The sequence below is a fragment of the Gigantopelta aegis genome, chromosome 15 (genome assembly GCF_016097555.1).
Source record: "Gigantopelta aegis isolate Gae_Host chromosome 15, Gae_host_genome, whole genome shotgun sequence".
NCBI classification, from domain to species: Eukaryota; Metazoa; Mollusca; class Gastropoda; order Neomphalida; family Peltospiridae; genus Gigantopelta; species Gigantopelta aegis.
The window spans coordinates 30050175-30071718 of NC_054713.1; the positions used below are offsets into that span (position 1 = coordinate 30050175).

General features: G+C 38.6%; 2 protein-coding genes across 5 annotated transcripts in view; one reads left to right on the forward strand and one right to left on the reverse strand.

Moving 5' to 3' along the window:
- The window catches only part of LOC121389947, a 113710-nt gene that overhangs the window by 29461 nt on the left and 62705 nt on the right, over window positions 1-21544 (forward strand). For 3 of the 4 annotated variants that reach the window (XM_041521617.1, XM_041521613.1, XM_041521614.1), the window contains one exon: window positions 20788-20812. The gene's annotated coding sequence lies outside the window, so the exon portion shown is untranslated. Of the gene's footprint in view, window positions 1-16246; window positions 16438-20787; window positions 20813-21544 lie in introns of those variants that run through there. The other variant, XM_041521616.1, reaches the window with a different exon arrangement.
- LOC121389754 (lysine-rich arabinogalactan protein 19-like) lies at window positions 2654-11972 on the reverse strand. The gene is made up of 2 exons (XM_041521403.1): window positions 11791-11972; window positions 2654-3125 (listed from the first exon to the last, which is right to left on the reverse strand). Exons 1-2 carry the CDS (start codon window positions 11970-11972, stop codon window positions 2654-2656), a joined length of 654 nt encoding a protein of 217 aa, XP_041377337.1.

The window sequence follows — 21544 nt, forward strand, 5'->3', positions numbered from 1 at the left end:
TTTCATCTTGGGTATTCTACTTTTAACCTGAAACTTTTAAATGATTGCAATTCATATTTTACTAGTTTTTCTTGGTTATTTGCATTACGTGTGTTTACATGCAAAATAGTGTTACTTTTGTATTGTTTTTCAAATCAAACCTGTTTATTTAAGAAAGAAAGAGTTGGTAAATCTTTAGAACACCAGTTGTCTGTCAATTACTATACTGACTCATTTTGGTATTACCTAGACAACGATTTAAGCAAAGCCCAACTTAACATTTGTTTGGTGGTTTGTTTGTTTTGCAGGTTTGTATTTCAAATAGCGACAACACAAATTACTCTCACTGTTTAGATTGTTTGTTATTTAACATAAATATACCCACAATATTAAAAAGTCTTTTTGAATTGATAAGATTATTTTAATTTTTGCATCCCAGAGACGTTTTGCGCTGGAAGGAGCCTATACATGATTTCATGAAAATCTTTGATGAAAACCCGAACACACTATTAAAATAATGAAGACCTCTTATTAGTCTCGTTTTTGCTGCTGTTGTATCATACTGCTGTTACAATATATAATTATATTGTAAAATATGTTTATATGTTACATGTATATCTGTTTGAATATTCATACACAAATAAAATAATGAATTTTTTAAAATAGACAATAAGTGTCCTGAAATTGGAAAAGAGTTGTATATCATTTTATTACACACTTCCTATATAATAACTGACACAGTACCCTGGGTGGTTTATTGTTGCTATTTGTAATGGAAGCATTTGGGATAAGTGTTTCTTACTAATTATGTACGGATGCTATTCATTTTCCCTAAGGTTTTATGTTATTTTATGCTATAATGTTTACTCTTATGTACCAAACTAAGGTATGTTAAAAAATGTTAAGCCTTAATTCCGTTTCGAATTCCTAGTGGTCAACACCTAAATGGCAGCGACTTTTATGTTAAACCACCGTAACATTTTAAACATTATTGAAATAAATTTAGTGATACACTCTTACGTCTGTTGTATGTAAATACCATAAATATACTCTAGTTACTTTGTGTCCGATATTGAGCACTAATTAATGCATTGTTCGATTTTCTTCCGTGTAGTTGTAATTTCTTACACACCCGTTATATGGTATGACCCGTTGTAGATCAATAGTAATTCCTCCAACATACACATGTCTGTTGGCAAATCACTTCTTAGACTTATAATGGCTGTTCGAGGTCATGACCCAAGTGGCTCGAGGACCTATAAACGTCATTTACGTCTATGGATTCATTGACTTATACTTTCACCTAAATGTTGAGGCTTTTTGTTGTATGTTTTCCCATTTATACATACTAAGACTGACTTTATACTCCTAGCTATGCTGGTTGGTATGTTGGTATGGCGTTTGTCCATACCATTAACCTTTTCTTGTCCGGACCATATCTTGCATATACAAGATGCCTATGGAACCCATCAAACCTCACATGTAGGAAGGAACAACTTTGGGATGACGGTGTGTCGCGTACTATTACTAGTAATTATGAAGGTGTGTAAGAAATATATAATGTACTCATGCACCGCTGAGAGGAGTTGATCCTACACTCGTAGTTTTCCAAAGTAGCTAACTCACTTTTCCGCTTGTAGATCATTGAAAATCAGTTGTTTAAGATACATCGTGTCCAGTTTTATATTCTCTCTATGTCTACGTATAGTGACCTAAGGTTAGGGGTGCTAATTGCAGGTCGGCACTTGACTTTCTCGCTGTCCAGCAACACCACTGGCACCACCACACTGAATATCCCATTGCTGGTAGCAATAGCGGGCCATCGAAGTGTTCTATTGTGCGGGTTTAAATTGTGATTGCATAATAGATAATGGAATCACTAATGTTTTGGCGTCATCATTGTAGTTATATTATTGGTTATTGTTATTGTTTAATTATTATTATCATTATTAGTGTTATTATTATTATTATTTTATAATTTGAACACGCAGGTGCGAATGTATTAAAAAAAGATCAATGAAAATACCTAATAAACAAAACTAATTAAAATAACATAACAGCTGACCTACCCAAATTCTCTTTTGTTTCCGCTATCTAAGGCGCAAATACAAGTATTTAGTAGCATACATGATGCTTTGACAAATACTGTGTCCCCAGCGTCATTTTGGTGCAATTTCCCCCCTTTATCAGTTTGTTCGGCTTTGGTTTTGTTTTTTGGGAACGAACTAACTCGATTACTCTACCGAAACCCTGTATTTGCGGAAGACACAAAATACCCAAAGTAGAACTGGTTGCATATCTTACACCTTTTTGTTCCTTTTTATTTCTTCTTTAAGATAATTAAATAATCGTCATGGATAACCTAAAACATTTGTTGTCGAGCACAGTTCAAACTCGCACCAAACTGTGTATCATTGATATAGTATGGATGGAAATACCATGCACATGTATGTGGCCTCAGATTTTCCTTGTGTTTTGCACTTCTTTTCTTAGTAATATTGTTGCCTACCCAAATCGACAGCCGCTTTTGAGATCCTGTAAAAATAATATTAAACTGCTGGACAGAAATAAGGGAAATCACATGTAGTTGTAACAGTAAATAGTGTACAATTCATGTGAAATATCCGACAAATACTCTACTACAAATATTGTAGTCCGTAAAATTAAATTCTGTCTACAATTCCATGTATTTCTTTATTCTTGAGCTGAGAGGGTCGAGGTTGGTGGTGTGTCTGGAGGGAGAGGGTGAGGTTTGGTGGTTTGTCTGAGGGAGAGTGGTGAGTGTGGCGATGGGTTGTGGAGGGAGAGTGGGCGAGTTTGGGGGTGGGTCTGGCAGAGGAGAGTGGCGAGGTTGGTAGTGGGACTGTAGGGAGAGGGTCGAGGTTGGTGGTGGGTCTGGAGGGAGAGGGTTGAGGTTGGTGGTGGGTCTGGAGAGACAGGATCGACGTTGGCGGCGGGTCTGGAGGGAGAGTGGCGAGGTTGGCGGTGGGTCTGAATGGAGAGGTGGGTGGGGGGGGTCTGGAGGGAGAGGGTCGAGGTTGGCGGTGGGTCTGAAGGGAGAGTGGCGAGATTGGTGGTGGGTCTGAAGGGAGAGGGTCGAGGTTGGCGGTGGGTCTGGTGGCAGAGTCGCGAGGTTGGCTGTTAATCTGGAAGGAGAGGGGCGAGATGGGCGTAGTGTCCAGAGGGAGAGTTGCGGGATGGGTGGGATGTCTAAAAACAGAAGTGTGTATTCAGAGGAGAGGGGTGGGATGGGTGGTTGTTCAGAATGAGAGGGGAGAGTATCCCAAAGGAGAGTCGTGTCTAGGAGAGGGGTAGGTATCCAGAAGATGAGGGGCGGGATGGGGTGTCAGAAAAGGGGTGGGTATCCAGAGGATGCAAAAATATACACTATTTTAATCTTTTTAAAGGGGTGGTGGGTGGGGAGAAATAATACATAATTTACAAAAAGTTGACAATAAATAGTAAAAATACTATAGGTGTAGCAATGTTATTTTGTTCAATATTATTATTATTATTTTGAAAAATATACGTTGTTTGTTTTTAGTATTTTGAGGAACAGGAACTTACTTTCATCCAAGTGCACCCGAACAGTGATTTTAAATATTATATAGTTTGACCCCAACAGCTGATGTATTAAACATTCATTCATTCATTCATTCATACTTATTGTTGTTAAAACATTACCTGTGCATGTGTTCAGACTTTCTGTTGATTTTATTTTACAGCACTGTTTGTATAAAACTAATATCTCACTGTCGTGTTTTGGAAAAGTTTCCTGGATGTAATCATAATACATAAATATGTCTGGAAACCCAGAAGAATAGAGATCAGAAGTTTTACTCTCAGAATATAAATTAGAAGCTTTGGACACAAACCTCTATTGAACATATATGAGCACTTGTTTCGGTTCTTAAGTATTTCAATTACTTCGATCGGCCAATATTCATGTCAGTGGCTATGGTAGAAGACAGAAGGACGTATTGCAATGTTTCAGTAGAATGGTGCAAAGCAAATCATTTATAAAAAACATGAAAGCAAATGAGAAAAATTATATGGGACGAGACATTAATAAAAACACATAACGGACAAGAAAAATGCGAAAACTAGTGCAAAGATGAACATCACAACAAATATCGTATGCTTGAAAAACAAATTAATTAAGAATACGAGAAGAAACAAAAACAAAAGAAAGAAGTTGAACGTCAAGGATGAGATGGCAAACTTAAATCGAACAGTGAATATGAAATGTATCACAAGAGATGAAAATAAAAATGTGGCATACGAAAAAAAGCTATACCAACATGGTCAGTACGAAAACAAGGAATATCAAAAATACGAAAGCGTGTAAAGTGAACAAAAACCTTAAGAAAGGAAGAAAGATGAGAATGAAGAATAACAAAACATTGGAAACAAAAAATATGGAATGTAACAGAAGAAATAATGAGAATGAAAAGAAACCAAATGGAAGCGACCATCATGGACAATATAAATATCGAAATAAAAGATACAGAAGCATGTAAAGTGAAGAAAAGTGTTGAGAAAACAAGAAGGGCGAGAATGAAGAATAACGAAGCAAGCATTATGACAATCAAGAAGATCAAAAGAAAGAATACGAAATGTGAACAGAAAGAACACAAAGCAAGCAATACTAACAGGCCCAATACTTATACTGACGCTGTGAGAACAAGAAGAAGTTGGAGAGACTTTGGATCGACAGATCTCCGATTCATAATTTATGCACTGAATGAAGTGGAGCATTTTTTTCTCCCACCGTCAATGATAAACCACCAGCTTTAAAAATATTTTTACAAACTGAACAGTCAGTGTACTACTTTATTCCAAAGCAGCATGAGTAATTAACTCTTTATGTAGAAACCGGCCTCGCTGGCGTTGTGGTTAGGCCATCGATCTACAGGCTAGTCAGTACTGGGTTCGGATCCCAGTTGAGGCATGGGATTTTTAATCGAGATACCGACTCCAAACCCTGAGTGAGTGCTCTGCAAGGCTCAATGGGTAGGTGTAAACCACTTGCACTGACCAGTGATCCATAACTGGTTCAACAAAGGCCATGGTTTGTGCTATCCTGCCTGTGGGAAGCGCAAATAAAAGATCCCTTGCTGCTAATTAATTGGAAAGAGTAGCCCATGTAGTGGCGACAGTGGGTTTCCTCTCAAACTCTGTGTGGTCCTTAACCATATGTCTGATGCCATATAACTGTAAATAAAATGTGTTGAGTGCGTCGTTAAATAAAACATTTCTTTCTTCCTTTCTTTATGTAGACTGAAGATGGAGTGAATATTTCAGTGTGGAAGACTGTGTGTATACAATGTATACTCTACTCTCAGTCCATGAATACTCTTATATCACTCGAAATAACACCAGGTTTGCATAGCCATAGCAATCGGGGGTGAGGTGCCAGATTCCCTCTTTGTTTTTTTAGGTGTAACACATTTATAATTTTTCTTTTTTGTCCTTTTTTTTTTTTTTTTTTTTTGGTTATGCATTTGGGTATGAATAGAATCCATGCTTTCGCAAATTTACGGACGAATTGGTGGTAACACTATATCGGGCGTGTGGGCAGAAGGCGTAGCCTAGTTTCGGGGCCTGACCTGCTTCAAGCGAATTTTCTTTTTCTTATAATATATTTTCTGTAGCAACCCGATATGAACTAGGGGCGGGATGTAGCCCAATGGTAAAGTGTTCGCTTGATGCATGGTTGGTCTAAGATCAATCCCCGTTGGTGGTCCCATTGGGCTATTTGTCGTTTCAGTCGGTGCTCCACAACTGGTGTAACAAAGGCTGTGGTATGTGCTATCCTATCTGGGATGGTGCATATAAAAGATCCCTTGCAGTTAATCGGGAAAAGTAGCCCATGAAGTGGCCACATTGGGTTTCCTCTCTCAATATCTGTGTGGTCCTTAACCATATGTCTGCCGCCATATAACTGTGAATAAAATGTGTTAAGTGTGTTGTTAAATAAAACATTTCCTTCCTTAATACGAACCCACCTGGAAACTGCTCATGTTTAATATCCTATAATTATGGCGTGCTTTCCTGTCCCTGTTCACTAAAAGACACTTTATATATTTACAAAGTCTTGAATACGTTCTTTTTGAAACAGTGTCCTCGACTTGACACTATAAATGGTTTTGAGACGTTTTGTTTCAGAAACAACATTGTAGACATCTATATCCTACAATAGTGAAATGGGGCCATATCTAGTGGGTAGAAAGGTACAATTCCACCCTGCCCGATGAAATGAATAAATGCCCTTTTTAGATTAAACGTGTCCAATTTCGAGTAAAAGTGCTCTTTTTAGTATAAAAGTGCCCTGTTTAGTATAAACATGCTATTTAGTGTAAACGTACCATTTTTAGAGTAGGCTAAAAGTGTCCTGCTTAGTGTAAAAGTGCTCTTTTTAGTGTAAAAGTGTCATTATTGGTGTAAAAGTCATGTTTATAGTGTAAAAGTGCCATTTGTAGTGTAAATGTGTCATGTTTAGTATAAAAATGTCATTGTTAGAATAAAAGTGCCCTATTTAGAGTAAAAGTGTCCTATTTAGTGTAAAAGTGCTCTGTTTAGTATATAAGTGCCATTTTTAGTGTAAAAGTGCCGTTTAGTGTAAGAGTACAGGTCAGGGTTCGTACGCGCCTGGAAAACCCTTGAAAATAAACTAATGTATTCCAGTGCTTGAATACCCTTGAAAATCATCTTGCGGTCTGGAAAACCCTTGAAAATGATAATTTGATGTGAAATAAAACATAAACGCCTAAAACGGAGGCTTTATTTACTTTATTTAACATGTAATTAAATTATTTGTTTCATTTCCACGGCACAATCAAATGCCAATCGTCCGGCCAATCGATGTTTACTGGCTCAGTTGTGTGAATGTTTGTTGTTGTTTTTTATCTCGCGATGCGAGAATCATGCGGCCACGAGATCCAAGCGACAGTGTTGCCATATTGGAAAAGAAAGTTTGTCACTTTTTGCCGCTGGGTATTTAGCAAGTTCAGGGAGAGTGTCAAGTTAATGAATCTATTAACCCACAAAGATAGTTGGCACTTGCGTGTTTAACGACCTGTGGAAACTCGGTAAGGTCCTGGAATTTTGGTAAAGTTGACCTGGAAAGTGCTTGAAAAACCCTTGAATTTTGACTACCTTTAAGTGTATGAACCCTGACAGGTACTTGTTTTTTGTTTTTTTTAAGTATACAAGTGCCCTTTTCAGTGTCAAAGTGCCATTTTTAGTGTCAAAGTACCCTGTTTAGTGTAAAAGTGCTCTTTTTAGATTAAAAGTGGTGTGTTTTTTAGTAAAACTGCCCTTTTTAATATAAAAGTGCCATTTGTAGAGGGAAAAAGTGCCAGTATTAGAGTAAAAGAGTCATGTTTAGTGTAAAAGTGTTATTTGATGTGTAAAAGTGCCATTTTTAGAGAAAAAAGTGCCAGTATTACAGAAAAAAGTGCCAGTATTAGAGTAAAAGTGTCATGTTTAGTGTAAAAGTGCCCTATTTAGTGTAAAAGTGTTCTTTTTTAGTATAAAAGTGCTCTTTTGTGTGTAAAAGTTCCAGTTATAGAGTAAAAGTGCTTTTTATTGGTAGATTATTATTAAAATTTCATTTGTGTTAATCAAACTCAGTTGGTCATCTCTTAAAACACTCGTTCATGACATTCTATTGTTATTTGAACACTCATACTTTGATCAGTACCACGTGATTTGTTTAATACTCTGATTTGTATCTGATATTTTGTTTTGGACACTGCCCTATGTCTAGAGACTAGTGTTGTAAACAAAGTTTTCGAGACTGTTGACAATATATCTCGGGGGGGGGGGGGGAAACAAATATCTCCGAAACAAGATCTTGAAAACAGTCTTCGAGACTTTTCATGATACATAGCTATATCCTAAGGTCTGACTACACAGATCACTTCTGAGTGAGAGTTTATTCATCACAGTCCGCCACTATAGTTGTGGTTCACATATTCACTTGTAGGAACTGGGTAAGAATTAAAACAATATGTATGTATACCCTCTGGCTGTATTTTGCCCATTTTATTTTGTAATATTGTGCATTGACCTTTTGGGTCATGGGTGTATAGCGCAAGACTGAATTGGTTTATGAATTACCTGTTCGGACCTGTACTACAGCCAGATGTGGTCCTATAACAAAAAACAGACGGAAAGTTCTCATTTTTAAGTTCTCAGGGACCTGCATGGATTCAGTATAAGACAATACGTACCAGCGGCTGTGTCTTGTTCGTGCATATACAAGATCCCTTGCTGCTAATAGAAACAATGTAGCGGGTATCGTCTGAAGTCTACGTTAAAGTTTGTTTTGTTTAATGATACCACTAGAGCACATCGATTTATCAATCATCGGCTATTGGATGTCAAACAATGGTAATTCTGACATATTGTTTTAGAAACCAGAGTTTTGTTCATTTGTAAGAATGGTTCTTTTATATGTACCATCCCACAGACGGGATAGAACATACCACAGCCTTTGATATACCAGTCATGGTGCACTGGCTGGAACGACTGAAGACTACTAATCAAAATTATCAAGTGTTTGACATGAATTAATCAATGTGCTCTAGTGGTGTACTTTCCAGGTTCGATGTATAGAGGTATGGGACAGGTTTAGCGGAGGTGATCAATGGGGTAGTATGATTCGTATAAATGGTAAATATCTTGGGTGCGAATCCGGGATGCTGTAAGAGGGGTGGGTCCCAATATTTTTTAAAGTATAGTTTGCGTTTCCCAAAGGCAAATGATCCGATTTTTGGAGAGAATCCGGGAAAATGTTAAAATATAGATGCGTTTTCTAGGCAATTTAATGTTGTTTAGCTACAGTTCTGTTATGATTAAAATGTGCCCGACCGTCTTATACAAGTATTTAGGTCATTATTTTCAAAGAAATTAACCAGAACAATAAATTTGAAAATATTGTTACTTCAAGGCAATGCATGTCCCCTACCTGGCCCAACAAATTTTCTTATCTCCTACGTTCAACGACCATAACTGTCAAAAATAGGTTAATCGCCATGAAAATCAACCTGGATCTGTAGGGTGTATACTACCAAATCAAATCCCATAGACGACAATAGTAACATATGTGGCTAAAACTCCTACCTGCAACGTATCAACCGACACAAACGCCACGGATATAAATACTACCACCCCTTACACTTAAAGTGAATCAGAAAAAAATGGGGGTCAAGCTGCTCGTTTCTGAGATAACGGGTAGCGTCTATGACTACCCTAGTTTCGCACAAAATTCTAGTACTTTTTTTTACAGGTACCCCATACATGTTTCAAGCACAAGGCTACTTGACACATTGGTACTAGATGAAATAAAATTGCAATTTTTTTTTTACCCAGATGAAACTATTATTTTTTACAGCCAACACATTCACATTTATAACCAATCACAGGACTTGTGGTGTTCACTTCTCTATCAAAAGTTCGGTGCACCTCGCACTTTGACCCAGCCGGAAGTTATTTGGTTTAGTACTACCTGTAGCAGTAAATGATAAAGCTATACACAAAATTTCAGAATTCCAAAAATACAGTCCGGGAAAACAGATTTTCGTATCGCCTAAAGTGAAGGGCCGTAACTGTCAAAATTGGGTAAATGGGAATGAAAGTCCACCTGTAAACTGTACATGAAAAAGCTATACACAATGCGGAAAAAAGGTCCGGAAAATTATACTTGTGGGACAGATGGACGGATAGACAGACAGCCAGACATACTAATAATACTAGTGTGTGTATATCCAAGGTGTTTGCGGCCATATAATAGTGTTTGTAGCACTCAATTTGCATTGTACTTTGTAATATGTATTTATTTTCGTATGTACGAAATTATTGTGAGGTAAAATCTGGTTTGGGCCACTACACGCATTAGGACAACAACAAACATCTTTTGTATAAAGACACTGATGTTCTAAACTAGAAAATTTATTTAATATATAATTTTCATCACCAAAAAGTCTGTTAGTCTGCAACATCTTACAATGGAAGCCAACAAGGGTGAGTCTATTTAAGTGAGTAGGGGGCGGGACGTAGCCTAGTGCATTAGTGGTAAAGCGCTCGCCTAATGCGTGGTCGGTCTAGGATTGATTCCTGTAGGTGGGTCCATTGGGTTTTTTCTTGATCCAGCCACTGCAAGTCACTAATAGTATACCAAACCACCTATATTTCCTCTTTTTTTTTTTATAGGATCCTACAAAACTCCTATATTGAGATTCATTTCCTATATTTGACTTAATTACTTTGCCAAAATGTTGATGAATGAAATATGTTACCGAGTTATATTAGCAGTGAAAGGCAGCCAGTCTGTCAGAAATTTAGAAGATGCTTTAAATGTGGGAGATTTGTATCAAGTGCCAATCAAGATCCTGCTCACCTGACGAGGTGAGGAGGATGTATTACTGATACAAGATGCACCAACTTTCAACGTATCCTGGCTATCGGCATGAACTGCTGGCAAGCCTTGGTATATATTTGTTGAGGTAGTAGATGGTATTGTGTATATACGCAAGGTAAGAACATACCATTAGTAATGTAAATGTCTTTAGAAATCCGTGTAAAATGCCTATAATCATGATAATCGGTCCAAATTTTCCTTCAACACACCTATATTTCACCTCAAAATTCCTATAAAACTCCTATATTTTGGTATGCCAATTTTTATATTTCCTATATTTTAATATGTACAAGTGGCTGGGAGGCCTGGTATACCAAAGGCCGTGGTATGTGCTATCCTGCCTGTAGGATGGTGTATATAAAAGATCCTTTGCTACTAATGGGAAATTACTCTAACACTATGTAAAAATTACCAAATGTTTGACATCCAATACATCCCACCATTGTAACTGGTAGGTTAAAAAAAGAAGATAAATGATCGCTCCGTAAAACCGGACCCAGGAGAGTGGGTTAGTAGTCGGTGAGAGGAAGGAAGGAAATGTTTTATTTAACGATGCACTCAACATTTTATTTACGGTTATATGGCGTTGGACATATGGTTAAGGACCCCATAGATATTGAGAGGAAACCCGCTGTCGCCACTTCATGGGTTACTTTTTTCCATTAGCAGCAAGGGATCTTTTATATGCACCATCCCATAGACAGGATAGCACATACCACAGCCTTTGATAAACCAGTCGTGGTGCACTAGCTGGAACGAGAAATAGCCCAATGGGCTCACCGATGATTAGTGGGAGAGAAGTCGGTGTAGTGGTCGTACATCTACCTATCGAGTAGGTAAAAAAAAAATCGCTCTGGGTGGGAGCCGGTACCGGGCTTCGAACCTAGTACAGTGGCGTAGCGAAGGGGTGGGGACGGAGGCCATGTCTCCCCTATCACACCTTTTTTCTTCCTTTTTTTTTTTACTGTATTAAATTTTATAAAATCATACATAGTGTGGGTTGGTACCCCACCCCCAATCTAAAATCCTGGCAACGCCAGTGACCCAGTACCTACCAGCCTTATGTCCGATGGCTTTGCCACCGAGGCCGGTCTAATCACATAATGGGATGGGAACTGTTTTTAGGTGCCCATATCCAAAAATAGGTGCACGCACGCCCATCCCGGATTTGATCTCTGACCTGACGTAATCGTACGCTCTTGGTTTTATAAAGAGGTACTGAGGAGTCGTTTTGTTCTAAAGGTGTATTTGAACACAAATACCGATCACAGTACTTTCTCTACGCAAAGACAAAGATATCAGTATAGGTGCCATTCCGAGTCGAGAGCTCGCCGCTTTCGTGTGCTCTGATTTGGGAATCCTACATTTTATTTTGTTTTTGTGACCGATATGGAGTTTCTACTGGGATGTAATGAGGCCACTGGAACTGATTGAACGCTGAGACGCTTCTCGTTTCGACAGCCTGCGCCACCAGGTTGAATTCCTTTCTAGCGAGATTCCTTGCCTCCACGTTATTTTTTCCAGGTGTTTTGTCGACATGTTTTTCCGTAACTTGTATGACGGCCATTCTGCAGAACGCCACGGTTGTTCGTGTTTAGTCCGAGCCTGTCCTAGCAGCACAGGAAGATTGACCGCCCCACTCTACGAAGAAATGGGAAGTGGGGTCGGATCCTACTAATCTTTTCTAGAATTAACTTTGTTTTATATTGATTCCATCGTGTATCCTGCGGAACCGGGCTCCTCCATACCCCCATAGTCTATACCAACCATGACGACTAGACTATACCCTAGTCGTTCAGACGGATCCGGTTTCTCAAGACCTGTATTTCAGCACGGCACTACACCTAATGAATGTTTTTGTTTTGTTTGTTTTGTTTTGACAGGATGATACCAGCCTCGGTGGCGTGGTTAAGCCATCGGACATAAGGCTGGTAGGTACAAGGTTCGCAGTCTGGTACCGGCTCCCACCCAGAGCGAGTTTTAACCACTCAATAGGAACCGTAATTAGATTATAAGAACGAAAAATAAGTTAAAATGAACGACGGGATACAACTCATCTCGTCCCTATAAGCTGTGGACCTTAACGAGGTGGACATAAAGATACAACTTCGTGCACACGAGCCTGGCGTCACAATAGCAGCATCAGGAAGCCGAGTTAATGTAAATCATAAGCGTACTGCCCCCACCCACGCCCATAGTACTTATATCAGCACCAGAAAGCAGAGTTAATGTAAATTATAAGCGTACTGCCCCCACCTTCGCCCTTAGTGATAGTATCAGCACCAGGGAGTAGAGTTAATGTAAATTATAAGCATACAGCTGCCACGTTCGCCCTTAGTGATTGTATCAGCACCAGGGAGTAGAGTTAAAGGAGCTCAATCACGGATTTAGTGGGCCTTGTTTCTCTAAATATGCATTATAAATGGAAAGTACATTCGTTTGGAATACCAAACCTAGTTACTGTATGATCCAAAACATTTTAATTGAACTATGATCGAGGGAATTCCACGACACACTTCATTTTTAAAATTTGGAAGTCTTCTTGTAAAAAGTCATAAAAATACGGAAAAACAGACTCGTAGTGATGAGGCTATATATACGACAACCGTATAATGTATTTGTGGATTTTATATATACGATCGCCATGTATAGACACTTAGCAAATGAGGGCCGGCTATATACATGGCAAATAATAAAAATATATATTATTTCATGACGAAAATAACCGCGAATACGCTAAAATAAAATAATAAACAGTCTGAACATGAACTCACCATTTATTATTATTATTATTATTAGGCGCGTGTGCAAATTATTTTGACTGGTTCGCAAAGTGGTATTTCGGTTTTAATGTATAGCATAAAAAAAACTACTGTTGCATGTTTTGTCGTCCAAAGGTTGGCTAATTATTACTTAACCCAGTTGAATCCAGTTCTTCGTGCAGGGACAAGTTCAGCCTGCCGTTTGTGCGTGTGTGCACGCACGTTAATCTTGCATTTTTATAGCCAATACTCCTCCAGATAAAACACCGTCCCGCCAGCCCAAAAAGGTAGTAGTAGGATAATAATAATAATAATAATAATAATAATAATTGTGTATTATTATTATTACATGTATTATAATGTTGGTAAAATCACGTCGCGGTGGGGTGGGTGGGGGCGGTTGTTACAGAAACGTTACATAAATTTAGAGGGGGACCCGGGAGTGATCTAAGTTTTACTAGTAGCCTATACAAAAAAATATTTTTTGAGTTTTATTGGCCCTTGCAATTTTGAGCATTTGAAATGTGACTAAATACAGCAAAATAACCTTTTAGTCATATTTATTTACGGTAAAATTAACTTTTTTACGAAATTTACGTAAGCAGCCTCAAAATTGCAATCGGTGAAAAATTATTAAGTTCAAGCCCTGTTGTTTGTGTACTGTCCGTAGTTTTCAGTTAATCTACCTCAGCTGCTGGTAATTGTTATTTTTATTTATTTATTTATTTATTCATCATCATCATCATCATTATTATTAATGTTATTGTTATTGTTATTATTTATTTATTATTAATTTATTTATTATAATTTTTTGTTTTGTTAGTACTGTAGGGACAATATGACGCTATTCATATATCTATGGAAAACGTACACAAAAGGGTCCGCTAAATTCATATACTCCCCTACCCCGTCCCCTGTTCAGAAAATGCACTGTTCGTACAGTACTTAGTATGTATTCCTTCTGTTCCAGGTGGTTCGGTAATATGGATCAATCAAATACATGTACTTATTTACCGCCTATATAAATTTTTGCTGTGAATATAGCCAGCCCTCGTTAGTGGAAGCTATAGACGCGGCCTTCGTATATATAGTCACATTGTATATACACACCGTCTAGTTCAGAGTATTCTTTAAAAATGACCGGCCTCGGTGGCGCCGTGGCAGGCCATCGGTCTACAGGCTGGTAGGTACTGGGTTCGGATCCCAGTCGAGGCATGGAATTTTTAATCCAGATACCGACTCCAAACCTTGAGTGAGTGCTCCGCAAGGCTCAATGGGTAGGTGTAAACCACTTGCACCGACCAGTGATCCATAACTGGTTCAACAAAGGCCATGGTTTGTGCTATCCTGCCTGTGGGAAGCGCAAATAAAAGATCCCTTGCTGCTAATCGGAAGAGTAGCCCATGTAGTGGCGACAGCGGGTTTCCTCTTAAAATATGTGTGGTCCTTAACCATATGTCTGACGCCATATAACCGTAAATAAAATGTGTTGAGTGCGTCGTTAAATAAAACATTTCTTTCTTTAAAAATGTAACAATTCCTATCCCAAGTCAGCTGTTATGGCATATTTTGTATAATAATGAATTTGATAAGGTGGAAAATGACGGTGTTTGTGATCCAGGGGCCTTATTGACAAAGCTCTCAAAGCTAGACAACAAAGCATCCTCTTTGCAAGTATTTTAGCATTGCACTGCGAGATCGCAAAGTTGCGAGAGTTTAGTGAATTAGACCCCAGGGCCCATATTTTCGAAGCTATCTTAGCCTACGAAATCGTGAAATCATCGTAAGCTATGACGTCACTATGGCGTGCGCTGTAGTGACGTCACAACCTACGACGGTTTTACGATTTCGTAGCGCTAAGATCGCTTCGAAAATAGGGCCCCAGATGTTTAGATTTTTTCACGTACGACTAACGATAAATTTACCTATAGATGCAAAGGCCTAACTAGTCGGGATTGTCGACGTTTAACATGCTTCTGTTACTAAAATAAATTAATGTTTAAGCTTAATAGCATTCAGTACATGTTTTTATTAATTTTTAATAACTTATTTTCATTGGGTTTTTTTCTTCTATTTACCCTACGTCGCAGAGGACGGTCAAGCGTTCTCGTTACACGAGCTTGGTAAATCGTTTTGGCACTGCGATTATTCGGGGAATGCCCGTCACATGACTGAAAATAATACATCACACCTCTGCTCTCCAAATAGCCGTTATTTTTCTCAGAATTATGGACCGTACCCATAATTCAATAATTTTTTTTTTAATAAAATATCAATAATAAGTGTGATATGGTGGTTATGTAGATGGTTCAATAAAGTACTTTTAGGTACAAATAAAATGTATATATTGTCAAATAATATTTTGTTGGGTTAGTAATTAGGTCAACCATCCGTAACAGCGCGCGTTTAAAAGAAGTGTTTCAGAACACATGGGGTTTTTCCCAGTTTTCGATTCTTTGGTTATAATTGTGAATTCTAGATATATTTTGTTTTAAAACTACATTCCCTGGAATATTTTTATTATTTAAGCATATAGAACAGAAACTCCAATTACGTTTGGTGCATATATGACGCCGCACTCCGCATTGGTTTCACTACGCTGGCTTATCCAGGTCAAAAACAAAGCCAGTATTTTGAAAGTAGGACACTTTTGACGGGCCCGTGCCGATCTCGGTTTTCATTGGCTTATCACAAGTATAGAATTCCCCAACAAGAGATCACGTGAGATTTCGCAATTTTTGAACAAATTTAACTGTCTTGATTGAGGGGTCGTCTCATATCTCCAAAACATATTTATATCCATAGAGGTATGGTAAAACGCCTTTCCAGGGGTCGGTGGGTGGGGGATTTGCTTTGAAATTTTGACAGTGGCCAGCTGTTGGCATACACGTTACATGTAAGGGGGTGTTACTAATTACGTAACGCTCTAGGGGTAGAGGAAGAGGGTACTGTGTTCGATTTACATAACATTTTTCAAGACTATGTTATTTTTATTCATTACTTAGACCTAAAAAGGTGGGTGTTTTAAAAGTGTGTGTGTGTGTGTGTGGGGGGGGGGGGGGGGTAAATACCCTGGTTACACACTTCCCGCTCTTAAACTGAGTATCACAATTTAAAAACCACGTGACAGTGACATCGCTTGAACGCTGTTAGTTACGTAGTCTGTTGTCCGGATAAACAATGGTTATGACGTTGATTTAACTGGTTCATAGCAGTATTGATAATGGAGCGTATAAGAAGTTTTGTGAGGAGTATCTTTAGAAGATGCAGGTATAGACATAAATAACGCCGAACTTAGAAAACATATATTAATTTATATTATATTTATTAAAATAATGATAATAACAAACCAAGAAACAAAAGTAAACTAAATAATAATAATAATTTGATAAAATAATAATTATAAATAGTAATAAAGAAAGAAAGAAATGTTTTATTTAACGACGCATTCAACACATTTTATTTACGGTTATATGGCGTAAGACATGGTTAAGGAACACACATATTTTGAGAGGAAACCCGCTGTCGCCACTACTTGGGCTACTCTTTCCGATTAGCAGCAAGGGATCTTTTATTTGCGCTTCCCACAGGCAAGATAGCACAAACCATGGCCTTTGTTGAACCAGTTATGGATCACTGGTCGGTGCAAGTGGTTTACCATTAAGCCTTGCGGAGCACTCACTCAGGGTTTGGAGTCGGTATCTGGATTAAAAATCCCATGCCTCGACTGGGATCCGAACCCAGTACCTACCAGCCTGTAGACCGATGGCCTAACCACTACGCCACCGTTGCCGGTCAAAATAGTAATAAAATAAAATTCAAAGATCAATTGTGGTTTTTTGGTTTACATATATAGTAAATATTAATATGGTTCTTAACCATGTCCGACGCCATATAACCTTAAATAAAATGTGTTGAGTGCGTCGTTAAATAAAACATTTCCTTCCAGATATTGGGGAAAGCATTGGCTCCTGCTTCCCCCTTCCCTCATTTTTCTACGCCTATCAGTAGTTGGCGAAAATGATCACTTCCCTCATTTTAATATTCCGCTTTTAGGTGGCGCGACAGTTCGCCTACATAACATGTTCTCCCGTACAGCTTACGTCCAATGTTGAAATGTAGTCCTTTATTCTTTATCTTCACAATCTATTAACAGTCTGTAAAAAACTGTATTGCATATTTCACATCTTGTTTTTCTTTCTATGTGCGCGTGATGCGTAATGCGTAGTGAGTAGTGCGTACTGCGTTTTGACCGTTTCCATGTATGTGTATATATTCATATGCGTGAAGCTGGTTTGTCCTTTTGGAGGAAGATTACAAACAGGATTCTAAGTTATTATCTACCCTTTTAAAAATTACACATAAGATAAATGTAAAGTACTTGGAATTATAATTATATAACACATGTAATATGTATGTGGTGTTTGCGTGATTCTTATAGGAGGAGGGGATGTAACTTTTAAAACAGGACACCTACAGTATTCCAAAGTATACTAAACTGAATGATACATGAGCAATCCAGACACATTTATATTTTAGTTGGATGTTATTGGTTGTCTATAATATACTCTCCCCAAAAAGAAACGCATAGATGATATTGTTTTAAGGAATATCAATTATTTTTCAAGTTACCTGTTGAAATAGTATTTAATATCTAAAATCTTACCCTTATTTGGTTTGAGAATACAATATATTGCCAAAACGCACAATTTGAATAATTTTGAAGTCTTCAGCACATTGAGTTTAATAATATTTGCTTGCAAATTGCGTGGAAACTGTGCAAGCACCACACACATGAAAATTGAGGAAATCATCAGCGTTGGGTATATTGGTGAAACATTTAAAGGTTGGTTACTATCTGAGGACATTTTAATATGCCAAAACTAAACCAAGAATCTCAAGACATTGATTTTGGACGTTTGGAGGCTGGTGAGTCTCAGCCAGCAGTTGCTGGTAGACGACTTATCACTGCTGCAGGTCAGAATAGGTACATCCGGGTTTTCCATCTACGTCATCGGACTGTCACAGCAACAGAAACTGCTGCCAATGTGCCTGGTCTACATAGGGTATCGGCGCAAACAATACGCAACCGACTTCGTGAGTTCGGACTACGAGCAAGAAAGCCATATATTGGTGCTGTATTGAAACGTCAGCATCGACGTTTACGTGTTCAGTGGTGTGTAAATATCCAGAACTGGAATTTGAGAAACTGGCAGAGGTTCTGGTATAGCGACGAGTCGAGTGTTTTTGTTGCACAGAAGAGATGGAAGAATGCGTATTTATAGGCGTAGAAATGACCGATTCACCCCTAGTTGCGTTGTGGAAGTAGACAGATTTGGTGGGGGCAGTTTCATGGTCAGCGTGAGTGATATCAGTTTTGGTGCACATCCAAGGAAATCTTACCGCCATATGCTACCGAGATGAAAGACTTCAGCGTCACCTTCTTTCTGTTATTGACGTTCACAGAGAAATGTTCCAGCAGGATAATGTCAGGCCTCATACAGCATGTGTCACCATGGATTTTCTACGTAACGAGAACATAAATGTGCTACCATGGCTACCCAGATCGCTACATTTAAACCCGATGTAGCATTTTTGGGATGACCTTGATCGACGAGCGCGACAACGTCACAACCACCACCTCAAACGCTTCAGCAACTTCAGGATGGATTGCAAGAAGAATGAGCAAGAATACAACAGGTTCGAATACAGACACTTATACAGTCAATGAGTAGGCGGTGCAGAGCAGTTATTCAGGCCCGCGGCGGTCATAACGGATACTGACTTCAACGACACAGTGCCCAGTAATGTTATCGTTAAGTAACGTTTGTTTGTGGTAATGAACGTATCATACCTATAACAATCACCATATAAAATTTAGAGTTCGTAAAGGTCTTATTACGTCGATGAAATGGTTATAAAATAAATGAGAACATTTTCTAGTATACGTTTCTTTTTTGGGAGAGTATATATTTTTCCTTTTTGCAATGAAGCAATGTTCGAGATAAACGGTATCTCAATATCCCAGAATTTAATTTTGGATACCAGACTTCAAGAACCCAGTATCCCACCGGGATGCCATATAATGATGTTTTGTTTTTTTAATCCTGCGTTTTTAGTTTTCACTTAAACATTGAACATCGCCATTTACTTGTAAGTTAAGTAAAAGTATTTTCGAGCTCGTACCCAGTCTAATGCACAGGTATCCCCAAACAACAAAGAAAGAAATGTTTTATTTAACGACGCACTCAATACATTTTATTTACGGTTATATGGCGTCAGACATATGATTACGGACCACACAGATTTTGAAAGGAAACCCGCTGTCGCCACTACATTGGCTATTTCCGATTAGCAGCAAGGGATCTTTTATTTGTGCTTCCCACAGGCAGGATAGCACAAACCAATGCCTTTGTTGAACCAGTTATGGATCACTGGTCGGTGCAAGTGGTTTACACCTACCCATTGAGCCTTGCGGAGCACTCACTCAGGGTTTGGAGTCAGTATCTGGATTAAAAATCCCATGCCTCGACTGAGATCCGAACCCAGTACCTACCAGCCTGTAGACCGATGGCCTAACCACGACGCCACCGAAGCCGGTCCCCAAACAACGTCAGATATATCATAGTAACGTTATATATGTAACTATAGCATTTGTATTACAGGTTTCTGTTTGGGGATACCTGTGGTCTAATGCTATGCCATAACAATATCCGCCCCCCCCCCCCCCCCCCCCCCCCCCCCCCCCCCCCCGCACCCACCCCGAACTTGTACCCAGTCTAATGCTACACTGGAGCAATAGCGGCGTAGCAATAGACTGGGAACCGCTAAGTCGCTATTGTATTTGTTGGATGTTTTCTCCCTTCAAATTTTATTTGAGGTATTGATTCCACATCCGTAGAAAATTTATACAGGTAGTTTTATCATTAGTAATGTCAGAAATACTTATAGATTACTGCTAAATATCAATTTATATCAATATTACTCAAAAATAGATGCAGCAAATCTTTTTGCCGATTCCGTTTTTTCTTTTTCTGCGTTTGATTGCGAATATCACAAATTCCACGGCGTAGGAATAGACTGGGAATGAGAACATTGTCGTCCAAGTTTGTTACGATGTTATTATGAATTTCATTTAAGTGGGATACTAAATTCTCAGGTGGTATACCAGATTTGGAAATATTAGTATCAAACTGGGATACTGCCCAAGATTTTTAATGTTGAACACTGTGAAGTCATGCCTGATTTCTTTATTTCCTGTGTCCGTGTTCTCTGCGTGGTGCGTATTGGAAGTATCGCCAAGGAGTTCGGGAATAAACGCATTACGCTACACGCATCACGTATTGCGTACACATGAAAGCGCATCAATTGATTTCTATACAAACTGTTGTTTACGCACCATGCATTACGCACTACGTACACATTGATTTCTATCATTTTATAAAAGTGAGCTGATGGTGTTACTATGCATGATGAAATCGTCTTCTCTTTTTTCTTTTTTTTCTTCCAAAAATGTTAATATTAAGTCAATTAACAGGCAGTAGCCTGTTTTCTACATTTTTATTATTGAAAGTTGCTAGACGTTTGAAACTAAATGGCATTGTTTTTTTAACATTTTAGATTTCCGAGACGGCAGCCTTCGCCGGTACGTATTTTCTTATACTGAATCCATGCAGGACTCAGTGAACTTAAAATATGTATAACCAATTTATTGGCTACACACAAACATTTTGAGGTATGGTGAGTGCTCCGCAAGGGTAAATGGGTAGGTGTAAACCACTTGCACCGACCAGTGATCCATAACTGGTTCAAAAAAGGCCATGATTTGTGCTATCCTGCCTGTGGGAAGCGCAAATAAAAGATCCCTTGCTGACTGTCGTAAAAGAGTAGCTTATGTGACGACAGCAGGTTTCCTCGAAAAACAGCGTGAGAATGACGATATGTTTGACGTCCAATAGCCGATAATAAGATAAAATCAATCTGCTCTTGTGGCGTCGTTAAACAGAATGAAAGATTGACAATACACGCCATAGGATTTCAAATTTCATGGGAAACACTTTTTGGGTTCCGTGCCCCGAGATGATGGGAACCCATCTGAAGCTGTTTTTAGGTTCCATGAAAACAAGTTATGGGAACCCATTTCTTATACCATAATGCAATGGATTGTCAAAATGCTATGCAGGTTGGGTAATATGTTTGCACCATCACCGAGATACACCGAGTGCTGAATGCAAGATACACCGATCTGTTTGCATTACGGCCAGTTCTGGGCTGAAAAAGTTGAGTCCGCCCAAGCTACCAATTATCCAACACACAAACCCGTGGAAAGACGTTTTCAAACTCGATATTTTCGACACAGTTGCGCCCCTTCCCCTCC

Bases quoted from the DNA above. Each gene is read 5' to 3' on its own strand.
- LOC121389754 (XM_041521403.1), bottom strand. From the start codon at position 11,972: ATGGCCGTCATACAAGTTACGGAAAAACATGTCGACAAAACACCTGGA. The intron at 3,126-11,790 runs GTCACAAAAACA...CTCTCCTTCCAG, and splicing joins CCAGTAGAAACTCCATATCG to ATTAACAGCCAACCTCGCGA.